Below are 23,429 nucleotides of genomic sequence, written 5' to 3'. Positions count from 1 at the left end.
ACATCCTCGGACACTACCCTAGCAAGAGGGTGCTGCCGGATGGTGACTGGTCGGGTGGTTGGTGGTTTGTCTAATGTGTGTCCATAGGTGGTTTATGTATTTGGGAGATCCTTTCCTTTCATTCATTTCACCTAGTTATAAAAATACCCAGATATTACATGGATTATGTACAACTATTAATTAGATCCCTGCCACATCACATCAGCTGAAGATAGGGATGGGCAAATAGATATTATAAAGGTAAATGATCTGTGAGGTCAAGGGTACTCTGATGTCAAGGACCTCATGAGCAAGGATTTAGCAAGGGGGGCTACATATGGCATGGCTATAATACTAGCAAGATAAGATCCCTAGCTGGTGTACCTCAGTCTGAAGTATCTAGATAATACCAGCATAAGAACCAGATCCACATAGTCCCCATCAAAAAAAACATGAAGACCCCAAGCTATTATCCACCATGAGACTTATTTCCAAGTAACAAAATATTTGAAACGCCCACTTTGGTAAGGGAAAAGAAAAACTACATGCCAAACCAAGTCTGAGCAAGAAAGCTCCACAACAATGCTTGGGAGGCTTTGGCACCCCTCATGGACAACATTTAAAGGTGCTATCAACTTGCATAGCCTGGGTAGTGCCGATTGCTCAGCCGGCCTAAGCACCCATCCACACGAATTACATTCACTCTGAGCAACAACAGTGCACAACGCTGACACATCAGAATATGCCTTCCAAAAGGAGACATGGGAAGGTCACAACTCTCCGCAGGATCCCAAGACAATGGGCATAATGGCCCCTCCTCTCATATCACAGGTGCGAAGGAGTAACCTGCTCTGCAATAGACTGTGGATCCACTTGGCACCACATCCCACTTTAGCCCACAAATTGAATTCAAACACAAGACAGTGAGCAGTTGTGTCTGAAAGGCTCAAAGGATAACGAAAAGTCCCCTCACACTACAAAAATCCAGCCAGCAAACCATGCCAAAGCATAACCTGATTGCAGCAGGTCCCTCTGGCCCACAACTTGAATTTGGACTCGACAGTGCGAAATTGTGCCAAAATCCCTTGACATTACAACCAGCCAGAAATTCAAGCAAACTGGGTCACTCCAGGAGAGTCAAAGTACCCCCACCAGCCAGCATCCTGTTCCAAGTTCTCCATCTCCTGATGCTGCTGCACTGCTGCAAGATGAATAGCCAACTATCTGGAATGGTAGCATCAATCTCACAAATGCAAGAAAGAAAGAAAGCTTTATTAACGTCTTCTAAAGGCCGTGTCGGGTCTGGGTATCCAAGAAAATGACAAAAGTTTTGAAAATGAACATGCTACAAACTAAAATAGACTAACGTGGTGGTGTGTATACACATATGTATATGGGGGATGGATAAGAAATACCGAACTGCTAGGCAATGAAAATTGGACCCACCCGTAATTCTTTTCATGCTCATATGGTAAATTTACCGTATATTTATATGAGATGTTGAAAAATTATTTATGTTTAACCTTCGTCAATAGCCAGTGATGTGTGCAAGTTTTTCATATGGTGGCTATCAAGTTTTTGAAATGCAAACAATCAATAGTTGTCGCATGTAGTATGTTTTTATAAAATTCAGCAGTATGGTATGCCACATATGAAATTCCTTGGGGACTTGAACCATAACTTTTCCATACTACCATACACATGCTGGACCTTCTGAATTGCACCTGTTGATTCCTCAAGCAAGAATAAAAGAGTAATTTCAATTTATAAGCATAAAAAGTATGTGGATTAATCTTACACAAACTAGCAGTCGATTAAATACTCAATATTCATTCAAAAGAGGTAAAAAGATACCATGCTCCTACGATCATCAAGGCCATAATAGAGCACACTTCTTGAACTTTTATTGTCACGTCCAGCACGTCCAGACTCTTGATAGAAGCTTTCTATTGACTTAGGAATGTTGTAGTGGCATACAAGTCTCACGTCTTTTCTATCGATACCCTAGAAAAAACATGAAGTTAAGGCCAGATTTGCTAAATAAAAAATACTATTGGATGCAAAAAACAAACTCTTACCATACTAAAGGAATGTGTGTCCCGAATATGAGCACGATGATGGAAAATACATGAAAACCAAATGCAAATTACTAATATGTATGGGAAGAAAATATGAAAGAGGACCTGAATAAGAGTATTATAATTGGCATAGGTGCAAATCCCTTGAATAACAGAATAACATTGAAAACAATGGAGACAGTAGATAACAATTGCATATTTGATACTCCAATCCTCCTAAAGGCTCGCTGCTGCTCACTCCCTCCCCGCCATTGCTATCCCATCCCCCTCGCGGTGCCCTCTCTCCCCCCCCCTCGCTCTCGTGCTGCCCAATTCCTCCTCCTCCCCCCCCCCCCCCCCCCCCCCCCCCCCCCCCCCCCCCCCCCCCCCCCCCCCCCCTTTCATGTGCTGCTGCCCACCCCACCCCACTCCTTCCTTGCTTCGCTTCGCCCCCTCCCCGCATCGTAACTCCATTCCCCTATGGCCCTCGTCCTCCCTTCACTATTGCGCTATCTATGGGCTCAATTCAGCCTCCTGGTGGTTTTCGCTGACAATTTCGCCTGTTTTTTTCAGCAGTAGACACAGAATGGTGGCCCATGCTTCACCTCACCAAGACTCTACTGAAGCCCCCTCGTCCGACAACGTGGAGCCGACCCTGCCAGAAGAGCAAGCGAGCTTGATGGCCGAGGTGAAACGGCTTCAAGCCACCTCGGCATCTACAAGATCGTTGGCACACGGCCCAGTAGGGCGAGGTGCGGGACTTGCTCCAGGCCCGACTCTTGATCAAAGTGGGCAAGATCAATGATGTGCAGTTTGAGTCTCCAGAGATGGCAACCAAAGTGATTTGGATGAGCCCGCTCAGCATTCGGGCGGCTCGAGCTTATTTCAAAGAGTGGCACCACGGCTTCGACCCAACATCAGATGTGCTAGAGGAGGAGGCAGATCTTCCTATCTTAGTTTTCTACCCAAGCTTGAGACGGGAGTACCTCCCCCTACTTTCTAGGATTGGTTCCATGTTTGGGATGGTCCTGGAGAACCTGCGCACTTCATCTTCAATGGTGGCCAAGGTGGCAAGGTTACCCACTATTCCGGTTCTTGTTCCCGAGACACACACACTCCCAAAGGTGGTTCTATTGCCTCGGGTGACTGGTGGTTGGATCAGACAGAGTGTGGAGTATTCAGGCCTCCAGAACCAGTTCTTCATTTGCAGATAAATGGGCCATCTTGCGAAGGCCTGCCCACAAAGGAGGACTCGACCCACGACATGGACCCAGCCTACCAAGGCTGGCTAGGCTTAGCAGGCAGAGCCGTAGGGAGCACAGACGGGTACCTCTTCTGAGACAAGTGCCAAGGCAGATGAGGGCTGGCAACAGGTTTGTGGCCGGCGCTGTCAAGACAGGTGTGCCAGTCTCGTGCCCCAGGTGGTTGGCTTGCACTAGGTCAGCAACAGTGGGTTCCCACAGGGAGCCGTTTTGACCCCCTACATCAGGATGAGCCGGTGGATGCCCCTTCCACTTGAGCTTCGCCACCAAAAGGCCCTCCCCCTCCCCCCTGCCTACCATCCCCACTTCTCCACCTCCACCTTCACCTCCTCCATCCGCCCTCTTAGCCTCTCCCATCCCTCCCACCTCGTCGCCTGACCCCTGCCGTCGGCCCAAGGGACAAGCCACTCTTACGTAGCTCGGAGGTCTCTTGGTAGTGCATTTGCCACGAGCCGCTTGACGCGAGAGGAGCAGCCCTACCTGAGGATGCCCCTTGTGGTGCAGGCGTCGCCTTTTGTGGCAAATTCTCGTGGGATTATCAGTTTTAAGTCGCCGTTGGGACTTCTTCGACTACAACTTTGCACATTTTCTCGACGACACTTCTCTTGACCTCAAGGCGGCTTGTTTCAAAGTACATTTTTTGTTTTGACAGCAAGAGGGGCGGAAGCCTTGGACACAACGGTTAATTTCCATCGTGTGGCAAGGGTCAGACTTGTAGCGCAGATAATGTGTCGTGCTCTCTACAATGGGTGGTCCTCAGTGCAACGTGCGTGACAATATCACTCAAATAGACTGAATCTCCCTCAAACAGACTGAACAGAAAGGAAACAATAGACATCAACAGAGCTCGCAAAGACACAATAGCAGACCAGAACATATGACTCGACTATCTCAAAGATTGATACAGACTCTGGCGTGGCAGCACACTCAGCTCCAGCCTAGGACTCACAAGTACAATGGGGGTGTCAAGGCTCAGATGTGCCGAGATGGTGCAGACGTGCTCTGTGTAAAGACCCACTCTAGACGACTCAGTACAGATAATCTGACCAAACGCTACTACTCATATATATCACCATAAAGAGCCACCAATGGCTCATAAATGTCAGCCATTTGGTGACCTGGCAACGAGGTCCACTAGACCACCGTCCGTAGGCACCCTGCCACGTGTCACTCCCGAGACCAGAGGGTCCGTCCAGTGTGAATCAGACCAAGTGTAACCAACTGTCCAACTGTCTGTCCTGTGAAGTGACACTGTAGCCCTGCTCTACAGGTTGCCCACCACAAGACCGCTTACCGTCTCGGTGAGAGGAATACTGAAAAAAACTGTGAAGGAAAACCACTAGGTACTGCATCCGTAGATCTTTCTTGAAGTAGGTGAAGTAGGTGTTAGGCCCATGACCATACATACCTCAAAAGTGGAGTTAAAAACACTACACTGCTTGCAATCGCCTTAAGCCTCTAACTAGGCAGGAACCCAGTATGTGTGATTGCATAGCCTAAGAATTCCAATTGGCAAAAGATGAGGCTCTACAGCAAAGAGATAAGCTCAGTTTGATTCCAGCGCATCTTTATCTTCCCTACCCATAGTGATACGAAAATGACCTGGCTGCAGATTAACCTTGCCACACTTTTTGCAACAACACTCTTCTCGAAAAGAGCTATGACCATAAGCCCGAGTAACACTGCAAATAGGGTTAAGCTCCATCACGATGGCAGAACGAAAAAGCCCTCACAGCAACAGGATGGTAGCCAAGTGAAATCTTGAGAGCCAGTTGATCATGCGGGGGGGAGGAACCTTGAGGGGTGGGGGGTTAAAAAACTAGCTGAGGCTGAGAGGGGTGGGGAGGGCTAGATAGGGGTAAGTGGAAGGGAGGGGGTGGGTAGGGGCGAGGGGGGGTTAGGTAGGGGCGAGGGCAAGGGAGGGTAGGGGCGAGAGGGGGTGGGTAGGAGGGTAGGGGCGAGAGGGTAAGAGAGGGGGTGGGTAGGGGCGAGGGCAAGAGAGGGTAGGGGCGAGAGGCGATGGAATAGGGGACAAGGGGAGGCAAGGGCGAGGGCGAGGGGGAAGGGTAGGGTTAGGGCTAGGGGCGAGGGACTAGGGACTAGGGGCTAGGGACTAGGGACTAGGGGCTAGGGACTAGGGACTATGGGCTAGGGGCTAGGGACTAGGGACTAGGGACTAGGGGCTAGGGGCGAGGGGTGAGGGACTATGGGCTAGGGGCTAGGGGCGAGGGGCTAGGGGCTAGGGACCATGGGCTAGGGGCTAGGAGCGAGGGGCCAGGGGCTAGGGACTAGGGGCATGGGGCGAGGGGTGAGGGGTAGGTAGAGGGGCTAGGGCGAGGGGGTAGGTAGAGGGGCGAGGGTGTAGGTAGGTGGGAGGGGGAGGGCGAGGGTGAGGGCGAGGGGTTGGTAGGGAGAGGGCTAGGGGTAGGCAAGCGGTCGACAATTCCATCTAGTGAACAACAGAATGCAGGAACATGCACCAAGGGAGGATTCTGTAGGAGCCAGCACCAATGGAGGGCCTGCCGCCAGGAGCCTACAGTAGCAGTAGCAAGGGAGAACATTAGTGCCTGCTCTCTATTGTTTTGGTGACTCTCATGTAGATGATGGGAACAACAATGTTCGGCGCTCTTGATGATCTCTTTGCCACAACTGTGAACCCGAAGGATGTGGGCATTCTGATTGTGGGTAAGTTCGAGGGGGTAAGGGTAGATAGGTACAAGTAAGGAGCAAACCGCTATCATGAGCAAGACAGCTATCAAGATCTTGGAATTCATCTTGCAGGACGGGCTCTGAGAATGGAGTTTGCTAGACACAGAGGAGAGCTTTCTTCTGGCCGAAGAAGAAAGAGCCACCAAAGGGGTTGATGTTTGAGGGGGAGTGAACTCATGTAGAGGAGATTTCTTCTTGCTTCTCTGCTTCTTCAAAGGCTCAGGTGGCTCATTAAGTTTCGTAACTAGGGAAACATTTGAAAAGGGTGTACCTTCAGGCAAACAGTGAATAGAGACTCCATAACAAGGCATAGACTTGGTAGCATCCAACCATTCCAACAGATCCTCATCCGACCCGTCAGGTGGAGTAGGCTGTTCATGTTCAGGATTGGTTTCCATTGACAAAGAAACTTGCTGCACCACGGGATCCATACCTCCTTCTAAGAGAATCGGTTGCATCGGGAAGCCAGAAGTATGTATCCACATTGCATCGTTTCCCCACTCGTGGAGTGCTTTAGTGTCTCGCAGCCATGGTCTTCCAATAAGCAAGGGAAATCCGCCCTCAACCTCGAGAAGACGAACCACCACAAAATCCAAGTTAAGAGTAAAGTTTTGTCCCTGCAGAGGCACATTGTCCACGATGCCCACTGGGTATACTGTTCGTTGATCGGCCAATGTAACTGTGAAGGGAGCAGGTCGAGTAGGCTGTAGACCTAGAGCTAACATAGTGAACTCGGGCATCGTGTTGATGCCAGATCCACCATCCACTATCACTCCTGAGAAATGTTGACCCAAAACGGACACTGTCAAGCGGGGGCTTCTATAATCCGTGAGTGGAGCAGCAGGATTGGATATCATATAGGACTCTGACGGTCGCACTGGGAGGTGCCCGCCACTAGGACCTGCTCCAGGGTAAAGTGAATGATTAACTGCAAGGGTGTCACTTCTGAAACTCGCATCTAGCCGCAACATGTCATAGAGGGACACTTGTTGGAAAGTGTTCTTCAAGACTGTCTCTGCTGTACGCTTCGCTTTTTCTACCTGTTGTTGTTCCTCTGGTACTTTGATCTTCTGTAGATCGGAAACTGCTTCCAAGAAGGCTTCATCAATATCTGAGAGCAAAGATTTGGATTCTTTCATGGCACTAGGGGATGGCTTGTTAACAACTGCAGGCAGGGTATCCACTGGTGTGACAATGTGTGGGGGAGTTGAACTTGATGGAATGCTAAGACCAAGAGCAGCTCTCTAGGCTCGGGTGAGGACGCCTGATGGCTCCTCTGCCAACTGCGGCGGCTTATTTTGAGAGGTAACCACGTGGGTACAAGGGGGCGGTTGAGAAACAGTGCTCACTGCTATCAAGTTGAGCTTGGGAAAGGAAAACTCGTTCTGGCTTTGACTTGAGTTCGAAGCCGTGGATGCACGAAGTTTAGGGCAATCCTTACTGTAGTGATCCTTCGTTTCAGGGCAATGACGGCAAGGAGGGGACCCTTCTGGCAAGGGGCATTTGCTTTGGTAATGCCCATATTCCCCGCATCTGTAGCACAAGATGGGCCGATTCAAAGGGCGAGCCGAAGGGCGAGGTGGTCCTTGCTCCTAGTGCATTGAGTTTGAGGTGGAGGCATAGAAGCTTTGAGGTGATGAGGGAGCATGGGTATGATAAAAGCTCTGAGAGGGAAAAGTGCTCTGCATACCTTGCATAGGAGGGGCTGTCAACAAAGGTGGCATATGGTGTGGATGGCCACAGGGAGTAACCATGTTGGATGTAGGTGCTGGCCCTTGTTGAAGAGAAGGACCAAGACTTTGCTGTATTTGTCGCAATCCCTTGAGGTAGTAACAATCCTTGTCCTCATGTCCAGATTTTTCACAGAAGTGGCAATGAGCCCGAAGGGGACAGTCCTGTGGAGGATGTCCAGGAGAGCGACAAGAGCTGCACCATACCATAGCTTTAGTCTCCTGCTGAGACCGAAGCTCTTCTAGTTCTCTCTTGATTTGATCCAAAGCCTCAAGGTGCGATGGTTTCTCTTGTCTCAGAGAGATTGATTTCTCTTCTTGGAGGGCGCGTTGTAGTTTGAGGGCTTCGAGTTCCCTGCGCAAGGAAGTCAAAGGATCAGCAGGACTACCTTCTGAGAACACAGAGGGAGTATCTATGTGAGGAGAGTTGTTGAACAGCTTCCTAGCCCCCTCTATTCTAGTAGCAGCTACGATGAATTCCTCCAGAGTGGCGTCAGGTCGGAGGCTCTCCCGGAGTTTTTGCTGAGAGGTTTTTGGAAGCGCCTTCTCCACCCACTTCTTAACCATGAATTCACCGGGTTGCTGGGGAAGCTTGGCAACCAGAGACTTGGTTTTGGTCATAAGATCTGCAAAAGTCTCCTCTGGTTGGAGCACCATGTTGGCCAACTCATCCAACACTTTCTCTTGGTAGTCGCCCGGACTGAAAGCTGCACAGAACTATTGTCTTAAGTCTACGCAAGTTGCAAAATGATTCTCTGCAAACTGGCTGTACCATTTGTCTGCTAAGCCGTCCAAGGTGGATGGGAAGAGTACCAAATAAGTATCTTCCTTGTTAAGACCACGTCCTCTACAGAGAGATACGAACCTGCGTGCATGGTCGTCCGCATCTTCCGAGGAGAGTCCTTTGAAGGTGGGGAACTTGATGTTTACCTTGGCCAACACACTAGCCAACACCTCCATGGCCCCTTGTTGAGCCTGTCGCTCAATAGCCTGCTGTAGCAGAATAGGAGAGAGCTTTACTAGAGAAGGTGATCTGGCAGATGTGGAACCGGATGAAGGAATGGGGAATGAAGGAATGGGGGATGTTGTATGTGGAGGTATGGTTGATAAGGTTAATGGACTTCTACTAGATACCACAGGGCGTCTTCTGTTATAGTGCTTCAGAGGGCTCAGTAGTGCGCTTTGATGCTCAATCGACCGCCTTGTATGTGTCATGCAGTGAACAACACAGGTCTAACACAGAACAAGTCAGGATAGTGACTAGACCACCTGGTCCAAGACTAGTGACTAGACCACCTAGCTGGCAGAACGAGGAGGGCTAGACCAAGGCGAGGACCACACCAGGACCAAAGACCAAGGACCAGGGACGAGGACTAGGACTTGGACCAAGGCAAGAGAGGACCAGACTTGCAGACTATCTACACAGTGTAAGCAAGTGTGAGGAGCCAAGTAACAACCGATTAGCTTCACGATTTTATCTCCACAAGAGTGAGACTTCCTTTGAGGTCCCACGATCGCCAAAATGAGAGCACCTGTAGCGCAGATAATGTGTCGTGCTCTCTATAGTGGGTGGTCCTCAGTGCAATGTGCGTGACAATCTCACTCAAACATACTGAATCTCCCTCAAACAGACTGAACAGAGAGGAAACAATAGACGTCAACAGAGCTCGCAAAGACACAACAGCAGACCAGTACATATGACTCGACTATCTCAAAGACTGATACAGACTCTGGCGTGGCAGCACACTCAGCTCCAGCCCAGGACTCACAGGTACAATGGGGGTGTCGAGGCTCAAATGTGCCGGGATGGTGCAGACGTGCTCTGTGTAAAGACCCACTCTAGACGACTCAGTACAAGATAATCTGACCAAACGCTACTACTCATATATATCACCATAAAGAGCCACCAACGGCTCATAAATGTCAGCCATGTGGTGACCTGGCCACGAGGTCCACTAGACCACCGTCGGTAGGCACCCTGCCACGTGTCACTCACGAGACCAGAGGGTCCGTCCAATGTGAACCAGACCAAGTGTAACCAACTGTCCAACTGTCTGTCCTGTGAAGTGACACTGTAGCCCTGCTACAAGACTGAGTGGACTATGCATAGTGTTGGACTGGCTCCATGTTCAGGCTCTCGAGTTCTCTCACCACACGGGAGACTTGGGGGTGAGAGACTTTATACAGACTCTGTGGCTGTTGGCCAAGTTCTCTGTGACACCACCAGATGCAGCAACATGTAGACACATTGTGGTATACTTTTTTGCAGACACTCAAGAGTGCACCCTACTATGTATACACGTTCATGAGGACTCTTGGATAGAGCATGTAGCTCTACGGACTACATGCTCTGCTTGGGTATGGACACGCCGATAGACACTCCACACACGGCTCTCTCGAGGTCGCTTGGATGCAGATTACTCCCCATCCAAGCCTGGCTCGAAGATTGTGAGGTTGGCTGCGATGGCAGCATCGGCTTTCTCTCACTGACCCCATGAGGATTGCCTCATGGAATGTGCATGGGCTAGGTGGACCCCAGTTTCTACGTCAAAGGGTCGACTCAGACATGAGCAGTATCGGCGCTGTGGACGGATCTTGTGTGAGAGCCGTATCAAGCTCTGTGGACAGATCTTGTGTGGTTGCTATGAGAACTTTTGGTCAGCTGCTTTTGGGCCTGGTGGCATTCAGGGAGGTGTATGTATGACCATTGAGGATTCATGGCAGCAGGCCATTGTGGGCAGAGGCATCAGTGTGCCACGCAGGGCCAAGTGGGTAACTATGCATCTATATGGCTGCCTTGTGGGTTTTCTGAACATTTATGTGCCCAACCATGCAAGTGCACGGATTTAGTTTTGGTCAGATTTGGTAGAGTCCTTACCTCATGCAGAGCACTAATGCATTGGGGGAGATTTCAATATGCTCAAGGACCCTTCGGCCAGGATTGAGGGGCAGCCTTGCTACTGTACATGGTGTTGAGTTGGCTGCTTGGGAACGGTTATGTATGGCTTTGAGGATCTCATATGTATGGCAGCATGTTGGCCTTGTATGGCCCTCAGACAGCCTCTCATTTTCCCGGTATGACCGTAGAGTAGGAGGAGTGAATCTATTTAATATAGATTGTTTCTATTCTAGTGATCACTTATGTGACTTAGGTGGTACAATATGCATTTTGGCAAGGACGTGTAGACGTGTTTGCTCCGCTCAAAACCATCCAAAACAGAAAATTACAGCCTGCTCTGTTTATTTGTAGGTTTAGGGAGCCTTGTCGTGCTTCTATAGGGCTTTGGGCACTTGATAGTGACGAGAACAGGAAATTACAGCATGCTGGAATTGACCTACAGCTCACCGGAAAGCTTCTAAAATGCAAGGAAAACCGTCCTAGACGTGTACTTTTGACCTACAGGGGTTTTGGCACTATTATGCTGCCGAAATTGGGTCGAAAGTCTGCAATTTCAGCCCTTGATAGGCTTGGACAGCTTGGTGAGAGTTTGGTGTAAGTGTTCGGGTCGTTTATTTGCAATTGAATAAAGAAATACAGAAGGGACGCCAATCTTTGGGGCCTATAGGGTGTCTACTTGTGAATTGTTTTGAAGTGGTGAATTCCAATTACACTTTCAATTGTGAAGATTCTTAGTGTCATAAAGTGCAGGTAAATGTAGATGACATAGTTACGGGTGAAAGCTAAAGTTTGTTGCCCTTTAGTAAGGCTACAAGCCGGTTTCATGGTTCCATTGCCGGGACAACATCACTTTTTGTCACAAAGTGATGATCTGGCATGGCTGCCTGGATGTACTCCGGACAGAGGGAGGTCCAAACCCTAATGAAAGATACAGATATAGTTATAACAACTTGCAGAACCAATTCCCGAGAGGCCAAAAATGAAAGATCCAATTTTATAAGTTGTTCCAACTTATAGAGTCCTGTCCGATGGGGCCCAGGGGACACAAGAACCTTAAAATAAAGCAAGGACCACAATCTGCCTCGAACTGCTGAAGTGGGAACACTGCACGGACATCTCGTGATTCAAGCTGGCTGCTGACGTGGCACCTGTACGGATTTCCGCGATTTGCCTTGGCAGATTTTGGTGCGAGGCTTTGGAACAGATGCTTTTAAACTTGAAGCTTTTCATGTACATTGCTTTTGCAAGGCCCAGGACCTATAAATAAAGTGCCAGGGCCTCTCTCTTGGATGTTGTACGCTATGGAGCGCGGCAGAGACGAGGACCCCCAAACATTGTACTTTGTGAAGCATCAATAATAAAGAAATACTGAACGTGTAACAAACTGCTGACGTGTCGAGCTACTGAAGAACGGAGCTACCGGCCGAGGGGCCTAAACCCTAAGAAGAACAAGTAACAGAAGAAGTGTCACAAAGTGATGACGTGGTTGCCCGAGAGCAAAAACCCTAACCCTAATTTCTGCCAGAAACCCTAATTCTGAAAACCCTAACCCTAAAACCTGCACACCCTAATTCTGGAACCCTAACCCTAAAACCTGAAAACCCTAATTCTGGAAACCCTAACCCTAAAACCTGCAAACCCTAATTCTGAAAAACCTAACCCTAAAACTACAGAAACCCTAACCCTAACCCTAAGGGCAACAGGGAGGTTTCCGAAAATTGCGCTGGCTAATGACGTGGCAGGCTGTACGGATTTCCGTGATTTATGCTGGTAGCTTTTTGGCTTTGCTTTTGGACCAGATGCTTTTAAGTTTGAAGGCTTTTCACTGTAATTGCTTTTTAGGCCAAGGGCCTTTAAATATGAGGTCAGGGCTCATTCTCTGGCATGCTTCCTGGAGAAGGTGCAGAGTCTTGGTACCGGCTTGTACTGTGTTGATGCAATATAAAGAAAAACCGAAAGGGGCACCAAGGCAAAGACTACTATAAAAATAAATACCAAAAGGGGCGCCAGTCTTGGGGCCAAGTCTAGTGATCTCTGTCCGTGTGAGAGAAAGGGAGGGTGCATCCAAGGAGTACTGGAATGGGAGCAGTCTATCCATGCTGAAGCCGTGTGACTGAAACCTTGATGTCATCTGCCCATACCAGCATGCTGTGTCCCCTTGTAGCGCTAGGTGTCGGGATGACTCAAGGGATAGCCGAGCATATGCGTCTCTGGGGAGGTCCCATAAATTGTGCATGAAGGAAACTGATCTAGTAAGGGCCTCAACTACGAGGGGGGGGGGGGGGGGGGGGGGGGGGCAGCTAGCTCAGCCCGAATAATCTCATGTGGCATTGAGGCCTTAGCCCGAATCAGCCTGGAAATCATAGAGACGAGAGGCCTCTCAAGTCTCCATACATCTCCATCCATCAGTGCTACCAGATTTTCCATGGTGGTCCACTGAGAATCCCCGAATCTGAACCCCATAAAGCATAGCTGAAGCCACTAGAGTGTCAAAAAGCCACACCTTTGTTTGAGGTTCTTGAAACTGAACCTGCGAACAAATCTTCTCCAATCCTGCCAAGTCTGCATACACTCTCGTCAATCTAGTCTCTACTGCTCTCCTCAATGAAAACACCAGTCCACTGAAGGCTACCCCAAGATAGGTGTATGCATCTGTATACTCCACTGTCTCCTTGCCATATGTAAAAGTGGGTGATGACTCCTGACCCACTATGGTGTGGTGTTAAACACCATAACATTGGTTTTCCCCAAGTTAATAGGCAATCCACTATCGTGGGCAAATGTGTACAAAGCATCTAAATGACACTGCACCCCCTCCGGGGAGTCAGAAATGAACACAATATTATCAGCATATAACAATAGTGGGATCCACGTCCCTTCCAACTGTGCTCCTCTATCACCATCCCTCTCAATGTAGTCAACAACCTCATCCAAATATATGCCAAATAGTGTAGGAGATAGCGGGCAGCCTTGTTTCACCCCAATAGTCGAGTGAACCAAATTAGAAATCCCCTTTGAACTGCGTACATGCCCCACTACTGACTTGTATAGAGCCATGATTCCCAAGACTAACTCTTTGGGTACCCCCATCTCCTGCAATCTGCACATCAATCTAACTATGGGCACTATATTGAAGGCTTTGCGGAAATCCAAAAAGCAACAATAAAGCCGTCTTCCACGTGATCTCCCCTCCTCAATAATGACTCTGAGTGTAAGAATATGATCAAGAGTAGAGAAACCTCCCACGAAACCCGCCTGTCCGGCTTCCCATAAACCCTCTTTCTCTGCCCATCTACTCGACTGTTGCTCAAGGATGGATGCATACAACCATGCTACTATGCGTCCAATCATGATAGTGCAGTATTCCTAGGCTCCATAGGGTTCCTTGACTTGAAGAGAGCTACGATAGTGGACAAACTCCAAGTATCACTTAGGCCTTCGCACATGGCACGGTTGAACATCACTGCTAGAAGCTCTGCAAGTAGATCTTTGGCATGTATAAAATGCTCTGCTACCACGCCATATGCTCTCCTAGTCTTCATCCTCTCAATGGCTTTGTTTACCATCTCGGCGGCAAAGAAAGCACATGTGTGGGCATGGCTCTGGGGGATCTGGAAGAAGTGGCTGCCCCGAGACTGTGTAGAGAGATGATGCATACTGACCCCATACCTCCGTAGAAGTGATGAATGGCGTGGGAGAGTGCTCATGGAAGAGTCGCCATGCCTCGCCCGCATCCTGGCTCAAAAACAACTGATATAAATCCTGCTCTAGCCGAGCTAGAAACGCCCTATTCTTTTGTCATACCAAACGCCGAGAAGAAATCTGTGATTGCCTATGAGTAATGACTTGTCACATATGCACTGCAATTGCGCTACGTGGGCAAGCTTCTGCTACATTCTAGCATCATTCGTACTCTAGCGTAGGACCTAGCCTGGCACTTTGTGAGCCTCTAGAAGGACGTGCATGATCAAGCAGGTTATAGTTGCATACCTTTACTTGCACAGTTAAGTCACTTAAGCATATAGGCATATCAACAGTCACTTAAGTCATTTATTAATAAGTGACTTTGACATGACATTTATTAAAAGTAGGTAGGGCAAATGGCTAAAGACCTATAAATGAAGCCCCTCGGCACCAGAGTCAATCACACGATCAGAAAAGCAGAGCCTCTCAAGGACCAACAACACCAGCATCTTTACGGCTTTGCATCAACGTTTTTCAGCCAGCAGCATCAGCATTTTTCCAACCAACATTCAGCCCTACCTTCGCCGTTGATTTCAGCCCTGCGTCTCTTCACAGGATTCAGCCCTCACCCATTAGTAGCACCAACGATTTTCAGTTTTCAGCCATCGCCACTCTCAGCGATAGAAGATCGGCCCATAGCCTCCTCCTCCTCCTCGTCGTACCAAGCATCTCCAACAATACCCATTAATACCTCAGCAGCACCGCAGTACAACTACCCTTGTTGTCGACACAGTACCCTATAGGGCATCTAGCACCCCTTGCGTTTTGGCTTGGCTCCTGCCTAGCTCAGCGTAGGGATCATCAGGACCGCCGTGTCCTTAGCACCCAAGTACCTTCAACACCCAAGTACCCGCAGTACCAAGCACCAAGTACCCAACACTTAGCCTCTCAAGTACCAAGCATCCATAGCAATACCCCTCACAACCTACCGCAGTACCCTTCAGCACTCTAGCAGCACTCAACATCAGTAGCATCAAGTACCCATTAGCATCTTAGCATTTAGCATCATTCTATCAGCATTTTGTGCAAGTAATAAATCAAGTTCTTGCTCTGCCAGTAGAGCAAGGGGGCCCTTGAGGGTGGTTGAGACCCGACATGCCCTGTCGTCTCTTTCTCTCTCTCTCTTTTCATCTCTCTCCTTCATTGTGTTCAGTTCAATTTCTCTCTTTTCAAGTGAAGTTAAGTAACCTTGTGTTTGTGCGTGGATGGGAGCCTTCACACGACTGGAGGTTCTCATCTCAGTCAGGGCCTGCTCAAAGACTGTTCCATCCCTTTTCTTCGAGCTTCAGGGTGGGGGACGCTTACAGCGAGTTGCAGTAGAGGCCCCGCAGGTGGCAGAGTGTTGTTTTCAGAGGATCCGAGAAGTGGGTATCTGTGGGAGGACTTGTGTCATCGATCCTGACCCAGCAGCTCTTGAGACTGGACACTGGAGGCTATGGGCTTGGGAGTGCTGTCCACTGGCACGAGTACGATGGAATCCTGGTGAGTGGCTCTGGAGGGACACTGGAGGCTATGGGCTTGGGAGTGCTGTCCACTGGCACGAGTACGATGGAATCCTGGTGAGTGGCTCTGGAGGGACCCTTTCTCTTCTGCAGACCACCCAGGTGTCCCGTTCTTTCAGTACACTGTTCAACTGGGACGTCATATACTAGTAGCACAAAGAGAGGCCCGCCCCGCTGCAGCACCTCATTGGCAAGAGGAGGGTCTCACAGTTGAGTTCTTGGCAGCCTTCTGGGAGAGGTGGTGGGACTCCAGACAGCCGAGGAGAGTCACCTTGTTTCAATGGTTGGTCGCACACAGAGCTACAGCAGGTGGGAGCTGCCTAGTGCATAGTGGTCTCTCAGCCGCATGTGCAGCTTGTGACCATCTTGTGGAGAGTCAACGTCACTGTCTTTGGGACTGTCCTTCGGCACAGCAGGTGCAGCTTCGAGTTCTTCGGTTGATGCCTGCTCTCTCCACGGCTTGACAGTACACTTGGGGAGCAGCGGCTTGGTCCACCCTCATGGGCCCGGCACTTCAGTTTGAGCTATCTTCCACCAGCAAGATGATAGTGATGCAGGAGGGGCGACCTACACTCCAACCTGCCACAGAGCTTACTCCACAGGAGTGGTGCAGTGAGAGAGAGGAGTGTTGGGAGCTCATCAGTGGCCTGACACTCTGGTTCATCTGGCGAGCCCGTTGCTTCCCCATCTTTGAGGCTCGCCCTGTGCCACCAGCAGAGACTGTTCGCGATTTTTTGCTAGAGCTGATCCACACTCTCAGAGGACAGCTCAAGGGACTACAAGGCAGCTCCGACCGCATGCAGGAGCGCAGAGAGGCTTTCCTTCGACTCTGGCGTCCTGGGCCTTTCTACACCATGGTCCAGGGTGTACTCCGATGGCACTACCGACCACCTGTGTGGCTTTTACCTCCCCCCATTTCTTGATTCAGCCCCATTGTACATATGCTGGTTTTTTCATTGGGAGAGTCTCCCACCATGGTTGTTGTAGCCCTCTCTTGAAGAGGTGGTTGTAGCCCTATGGGTAGTTTCAGTAACTAATAGAAGGATCTTTTTCTCGGACAAAAAAAACTTTGTGTTTCTGCGAAGTACTAGATCCGAGCAAAATCCTTAAACACTTCCGCTGCACCTGACATTGGTATCAAAGCTCAGTGCGTGCTTTGGCTTCGCAAACTCAAGGGAAGAAGAACCAAGAACCCAAAGAATCTCTCAATTTTTTCTCCTCAAAGAAGCTTCGTGCCCCAATCCCGGACGTATTAGCCACTCCCACCCTTAGTCCATCGCGCATCAGGCCGCTCCCGTCTTCATCGCTATGCCTTTGAGCGAAGATCGACATCGGATCCACGAAAATCTAGATCTTGAGTACCAAGATCTTCTTGCCTTATATGCGGATATGGAAGGAGTTGGAGAAAGGTTCCCTAACCCTCTTCTGCATTCGCATTCGCATTCGCATGTAGCGTGCATCCACTTCCGTCGACAAGCAATCCTTGGAAATACCTCCAAGCATCCTTACCTTTCATCTTCACCCGCAATGTTTTCACGACAGAACTATTCGAGTGGTAGTACTTGCTCATAAGGCAGAGTCAACATCAAGGCTTGTATTCTGCGCGACAGTAGTAAGGCTACCTAGTAACTCGGTTGGTCGGTGTTTACATCGCAACAATACCTACATCCGTAGTATCCAACAGTTTGGAGGAGTTTTCATCGGTTTATGCATCCACACGCATCAGAAGTATAGATAGTACGGCAGTTGTGCCTTACCTTTAACAGAGGGGATGTCACGTACGTGGACAAGCTTCTGCCACTGTCTAGCATCAATCGTAGTCTAGCGTAGGACCTAGCCTGGCACTGTGAGCCTCTAGAAGAACGTGCATGATCAGGCAAGTCATAGTTGAATACCCTCACTTGCACAATTAAGTCTCTGAAGCATATAGACATATGAACAGTCACTTAAGTCATTTATTAATAAGTGACTTTGACATGAAATTTATTAAAAGTAGGTAGGGCAAATGGCTGAAAGACCTATAAATGAAGCCCCTTGGCACCGGAGTCAAGCAGAGGATCAGAGAAGTAGAGCCTCTCAAGGACCAGCAGTACCATCGTTTTTGCAGCCTTACATCAGCGTTTTTCAGCCAGCATTCAGGCCGACCCTCGCCGCCCTTCGTCTCATCACCGATTCAACCCTCAGCCCCTCAACCGGAATTTGCAGATTGGCAGTGGTTTAGGATCAGGAAGCCCTACCACCCCCACAACCCCCCCCCCCCCCTTTCCCCTTCGTCTTTAGTGGCTGACACGTCATCAGTTTGTGACATGGTCCTCCTAGCCTGAGATCCTCTTCCTTTCCTTTTTGTACATTTCATGGTATTAGAGCCTGCTTGGCTACTAGATGGATCAATCTGCATTGATTCTTCTAGCTGAAGATCTACTTTCATGCACTAATTGATAATTATCTCATAGTTTTATTGTTTCTTTTCTTCTCATAACATGTATGCAGGTGATAGCTTGCAGAAATTTAGCTGATTTTTTAAAAATCTAGACCTGATTTTACTTCAAGCAGTTGCAACCAGTTTTACTGCTTTCTGAGTGATATCAACCTGCTCTGGTTTTTTATATAACTCAGGAGATTCACCAGTAATACCCTCGCTAGTTTTCAAATTATCTATCCACTCTTGCTGAGGCTAGTTGACAGAGAAACTCTCTGTGAAGAGACACAGAGATACTATTGTAGAGAGACTCTTGCTTCAGTCCTTAATTGATACCCGGAGAGAGAGAGCCTGAGTGTGCAGCCTTGTACAGTGAGATCTCTGCTTGCGACAAGAGACATAAAATTCTATAGAATTTTACTTGGGCCAGTCGTCTTTTATTTGAATATATTGTTAGGTTATGCACACTTCACAGCCATTCTTGGTCCGGCCTGGAGCCACAGGGTCTCCTACTCTATATGTCACCAATTTGATGTGGCACCTTCTATGAAGCATGTTCTGAAATTTTTCTAACAGGGACTATTTAAAAGTATGGCAAACCACCTTGCTACTATAGAGTGCTATCCATGTCCATTCTACGCTCAAATCAGTCAACAGGACAGACAAGCCTAGTTATAGAAAGATATAGCCAAGTAATGAGCATGTCAAAGCACTCTCTGACTAACCCAAAAGCAACAGTGCCAACTATCACAGGGACTCTGCCAGAAGCCCAGTCATCCAAAGCTGCACTTCGAACCTTGTCTCCCAGACCAGCATGGTACACTGCAATAAAAATAAAATAGAGAGATCTAAATTTATGTTTATCAAACACACTATCATCATTCCCTATTGAAACCCACAAACCTCTGCATGAGATACCATCTGCCTGCAATTGAGCTCCCACTTCGTCACAGGTAGTACGAGCATGGCAATACACAATAGCACATGCATCCACATCTGCTTTGATCAACTTCCTCAGGTCTTCATAAGGATTCTTAAGCAGGTCTTTATATCGAACTGCACATACATAATTATGAAGGATAGTTACAAACCTACCTCTCTGCCCCCCCCCCCTTCTCTCTCCCTCTCTCTCTCTCTCTCTCTCTCTGGGTATGCAGCACACGTGAAGGGAAGGCAGCAGCACTCTCGCGTGAAGGGAAGGCAGCAGCACGCGTGAAGGGAAGGGCAGCGTGAGGGAAGCTCTCTCCGTGAGCAGGTCTCAGGGCAGCAGGGAAGTGAGCAGGCCCTCTCTATCTCTCTGCAGCAGCGTGCGCAGGGTGAGCAATAGCGCGCAGGATCCAGAGTCATTGGACACAGCAGTTCTATTATCCAAGGTTACACAGGCAGCATAGAAGAGAATTGACAACAGCGAGCAGCAGCGCAGGTAGGTCTCTCACTCTCTCTCTCTCTCTCTCTCTCTCTCTCTCTCTCTCTCTCTCTCTCTCTCTCTCAGTTTTGTATCAGTTTTGTTTCATTTGTCTTTCCGATAGACGGATGACATACACACCATGTACATTTGATTTGTCTCATAGGCCGATTTCGGCCTGACATAGACGTTAAAAATTTTTCTTTCTTTCTTTCTTTCTCTCTCTCTCTCTCTCTCTCTCTCTCTCTCTCTCTCTCTCTCTCTCTCTCTGGGTATGCAGTAGAGAGATATGGATCGTTCGGACCCTGAGGGGCATCCTGACACCCCCCCGGTATCCCCTGTGAAGGGAATTAATCTGAACAATGCATTCAGTCCTGACATAAGAATGCCATTCAATAAGTATGTACGGAGAAGAGCGAGAGAGGTTGGCCAAACGCCTATCTCAGTCAAGAGATTGTCAAAATCAGCCCGCACACGAGCTGCACCAGTGGATAAAGGTGAGATGTATGCTTATGTGAAGGAGGAAATGGCAAAGGTTGAATCCCGAATACTGGAATGTATGACTGCATTTAAATCGGAGATTAGGGGAGAAATGCACACCCTTGGGATCTCTATGTATGAAAAATGGAAGGAGGAGATGCAAACATATGAAGGCAAATCACAGAAGGAGATGACAGCTCAACTCAAGGCTGAATTGGTCCCTCTTGAGGGAAAGATACACGCTTTCATGGCCAAGGACATGTTTAAATTGTTACAAGAGGGGTTGAAAGCTGAAGGCAAGGCCATGAAAGAGGCATGCAAGCAGGAGGTGTCCACGGCAATGGAAAATGAGATTAAAAAAAGCAAGGAGGCAATTGCAGCGGTGGAAGCAAGTGTGTCAAAAGTGCAAGAGAATGTTGAAAAAAAGGTACACACAGGGCTGAAATGGCGAAAGATGCGGTGGACAAAGAGGTGAAAGAATGCGCTCCTTGGATTGAGGTTGTCAAGAAAAACAAAGGCATGCCCTCTAATCAAACGGAAGTGATGAATGCTACACTTGAAGAGGAAGCCAAGCGCAAAGTTAGGGCCCTCCGCGTTAGAGTGGTGGGATGGGAGGAGGCAAAGACCGCCAAGGAGGATGCCGCGGCTTTATGTAGCAAATTGGGAGTTGAGTCGTCATTAGTGCTGGATGCATGGCGGGTTGGGGATGTGGCAGACAAAAGGGGTCGTATCCTTATGCTGAAATTTGAGGACATGGGGAAAAAGAATACATTCCTGGCCAAACGATCAGCATTGAAGGGTGAGAAAATCTACCTGGATGAGGATCTTACCCCCGCCCAGGTTGCACACCGTAAGGAATGTATGCCAAAGGTATTGGAAGCCCGAAAACAAGGAAAGTTTGCTGTTTATAGAGATGGACGGGTGATCATTGCCGAGCGGAAGGCTCGTTGACAGTTAGCCGCCCATGAGACATTGAGATGCACGGTGTGGAATTGTAACGGGTTGCTCAGGTTAGATGCAGGATACTTTGAGGATACATTCAGGGAGGTGGACCTAGCTATTTATACAGAGACTCATCAGTGTGCAGGGAGACGACTACCAGACATCCGTGGCTATAGATGGGAATCCGTGTTCCGTCCACAGCCCCGGACGCCTGGAGGTACTCGAGGCTCAGGAGGGGTGGCAGTATTATATAGAGATGCCTTGCATGACAGAGTACATATTGTACATAGAGACCCTGAGGCACGCTATATGTGGATTCGAGTACGCAGGAGATGCAATAGGGACTTGTACATTGCAGCATGCTATTTTCCACCAGCCCATTCGCGTTATGCTTCTCATGGGGAATCACCGTTTTTGACGTTATATGAGGATATTGTGAGATTTGCAAGCATGGGGGACATACTTCTGGCAGAGGATTTCAATGCACGCACTCGCACGGAGCAAGTGGCAATGTATGATACTCAGGACGAGATGCTCCGCGAGTTGAACCCATGTGACTTGCATATGCATAGGATGGCACAGGATGCTGGGAATGTGACAGAATACGGCATGCATTTTCTAGCTTTAGGCAGTGCCCATGGGTTGCTTATCTATAATGGCCTTCCACGATGGCCCGGATCGGATGCTCTTACATGTTGGAACCCCACAGGGGGTTCAAGTACGGTAGACTACTTGATGGGATCACATGCACTGATTCCGGACATCAGAGATTTTACTATTTCAGGGCGTCCCCTGGCTTTGGCAGCAGATCATGCATATTTGAGCTTCACATTGATGGGTGGTGGAGATGCAGAGCTGCAGGGAGACCCATCCCCTAGACATCCACATTATCAGTTTACTACAGCGACTACTGACATCTATGGGGCCACAGTGTCGGATAGGCTGTATGTATTGGATCCGCATCGCACATTGGATGAGCTCACCCAGGGTATGGCACATGTGTTACATGCATCAGCGGGATTGGCCTTCCCATGTACAGTGGCATCAGCAGCCCCTCCGCGTTGCACTGCTCCGTGCAACAGTTGGTATGATGATGAGTGCCGGGAGACCCGGAAGAGGCTTCAGAGAGAGGAGGCTTGTGGGACATGTAGCCATAAGCATGCACAGACGATCTTCTGCCGTCTTATTCGGCGGAAGAAGAGGGCCTACCTGATACGCCTGGAGGACGAGATATACCAGTTGTTCTTGAGTCAGGACAGCAAGAGAGCATGGAGGATGTTTCAGGAGAGACAGCCGGGTACCCCCATTACAACCCCAGAGGCATGGAGAGCATATGCAGAGGCACTATATGATATCCCAAGACAGCCCCACATTCCACAGCCAGGGGACATTAGACCGCACATGAGCGACTTCTTTACTGTACATATGGTAGCAGAGGCCATCAGCAGATTACAGCATGGGAGAGCCCAAGATCAGGATGGGCTAGTGGGTGAGCACTTCATCTATGCATGTAGGGAACTGGCCCCCCTTTTGGCACACATGTTTAACAGGGCGGTTTGTGAGGGCTTTCCAGCCAGTTGGACGGCCAATACCATAGTCCCACTTTTCAAAAGTGGGGATCCGATGGTACAGGGCAACTATAGGACCATTATGATTGGGCATTATTTGGCCAAGATTTATGGGTCTATCGTAGAGAGAGAGCTCAGTGTCTGGGCAGAGAGACATGGCCACAGAGCTAGAGGACAGGCTAGTTTTCGGCGAGGGTTCTCCACTATGGATCACATACTGACTCTTCGGGCATTGATAGAGGAGCGGCGGGCAGAGGGAGATAGGAGGAGACTATATTGTTGCTTTGTGGACTTCCGCAAGGCATTTGATTCTGTCCCGAGATTTCGTTTGATACAGAGGCTACAGGATATAGGAGTTCCAAAGGCTATCCGATGGGGGATTTATGCATTCTATGAGTCGGTGACTGGGAGGGTGAGGGCCCCAGGTGGACTTTCAGATGCTATTGAAAGTACCATTGGGGTGAAACAGGGATGCCCACTGTCTCCCACTCTCTTTGGGATTTACATCGATGAGCTCTCAGAGTATGTGGATACATATGGTGATGCAGGATCCAACCTGGCAGGGGTGATGATACCACTTCTTTTGTATGCAAACGATGTGGTATTGATTTCGGACTTCCAGAGGGGCTACAGAGACAGTTGGATGCTCTCCAGAGATTTTGTGCAGATAGGGACTTGACAATGAACCTTGGGAAAACCAAGGTTATGGTGTTCAACACCACACAGGCATGGG

The 23,429-nt window shown here is 48.9% G+C and overlaps 1 protein-coding gene across 2 annotated transcripts in view; it reads right to left on the bottom strand.

Annotated features, from left to right (window-relative positions):
- RECQL3 (DEAD/DEAH box RNA helicase family protein) overlaps positions 1 to 23,429 on the bottom strand; it is a 156,182-nt gene that overhangs the window by 33,401 nt on the left and 99,352 nt on the right. Inside the window, exons 10-12 of one of the 2 annotated variants that reach the window (XM_086502269.1) lie at positions 19,205 to 19,357; positions 19,023 to 19,123; positions 1,834 to 1,983 (exon numbers count right to left, since the gene is read on the bottom strand). In XM_086502269.1, the coding sequence (XP_086358395.1) occupies positions 1,834 to 1,983; positions 19,023 to 19,123; positions 19,205 to 19,357 (404 nt within the window). The remainder of the gene's footprint in view (positions 1 to 1,833; positions 1,984 to 19,022; positions 19,124 to 19,204; positions 19,358 to 23,429) is intronic. The other variant, XM_086502268.1, reaches the window with a different exon arrangement.

This window comes from Adiantum capillus-veneris, chromosome 26 (genome assembly GCF_014529385.1).
Source record: "Adiantum capillus-veneris isolate H3 chromosome 26, ASM1452938v2, whole genome shotgun sequence".
In the NCBI taxonomy this organism is placed as follows: domain Eukaryota; kingdom Viridiplantae; phylum Streptophyta; class Polypodiopsida; order Polypodiales; family Pteridaceae; genus Adiantum; species Adiantum capillus-veneris.
The sequence above is the reverse complement of the archived record's forward strand: the minus strand, read 5'-3'. Positions and strand labels throughout refer to the sequence as shown.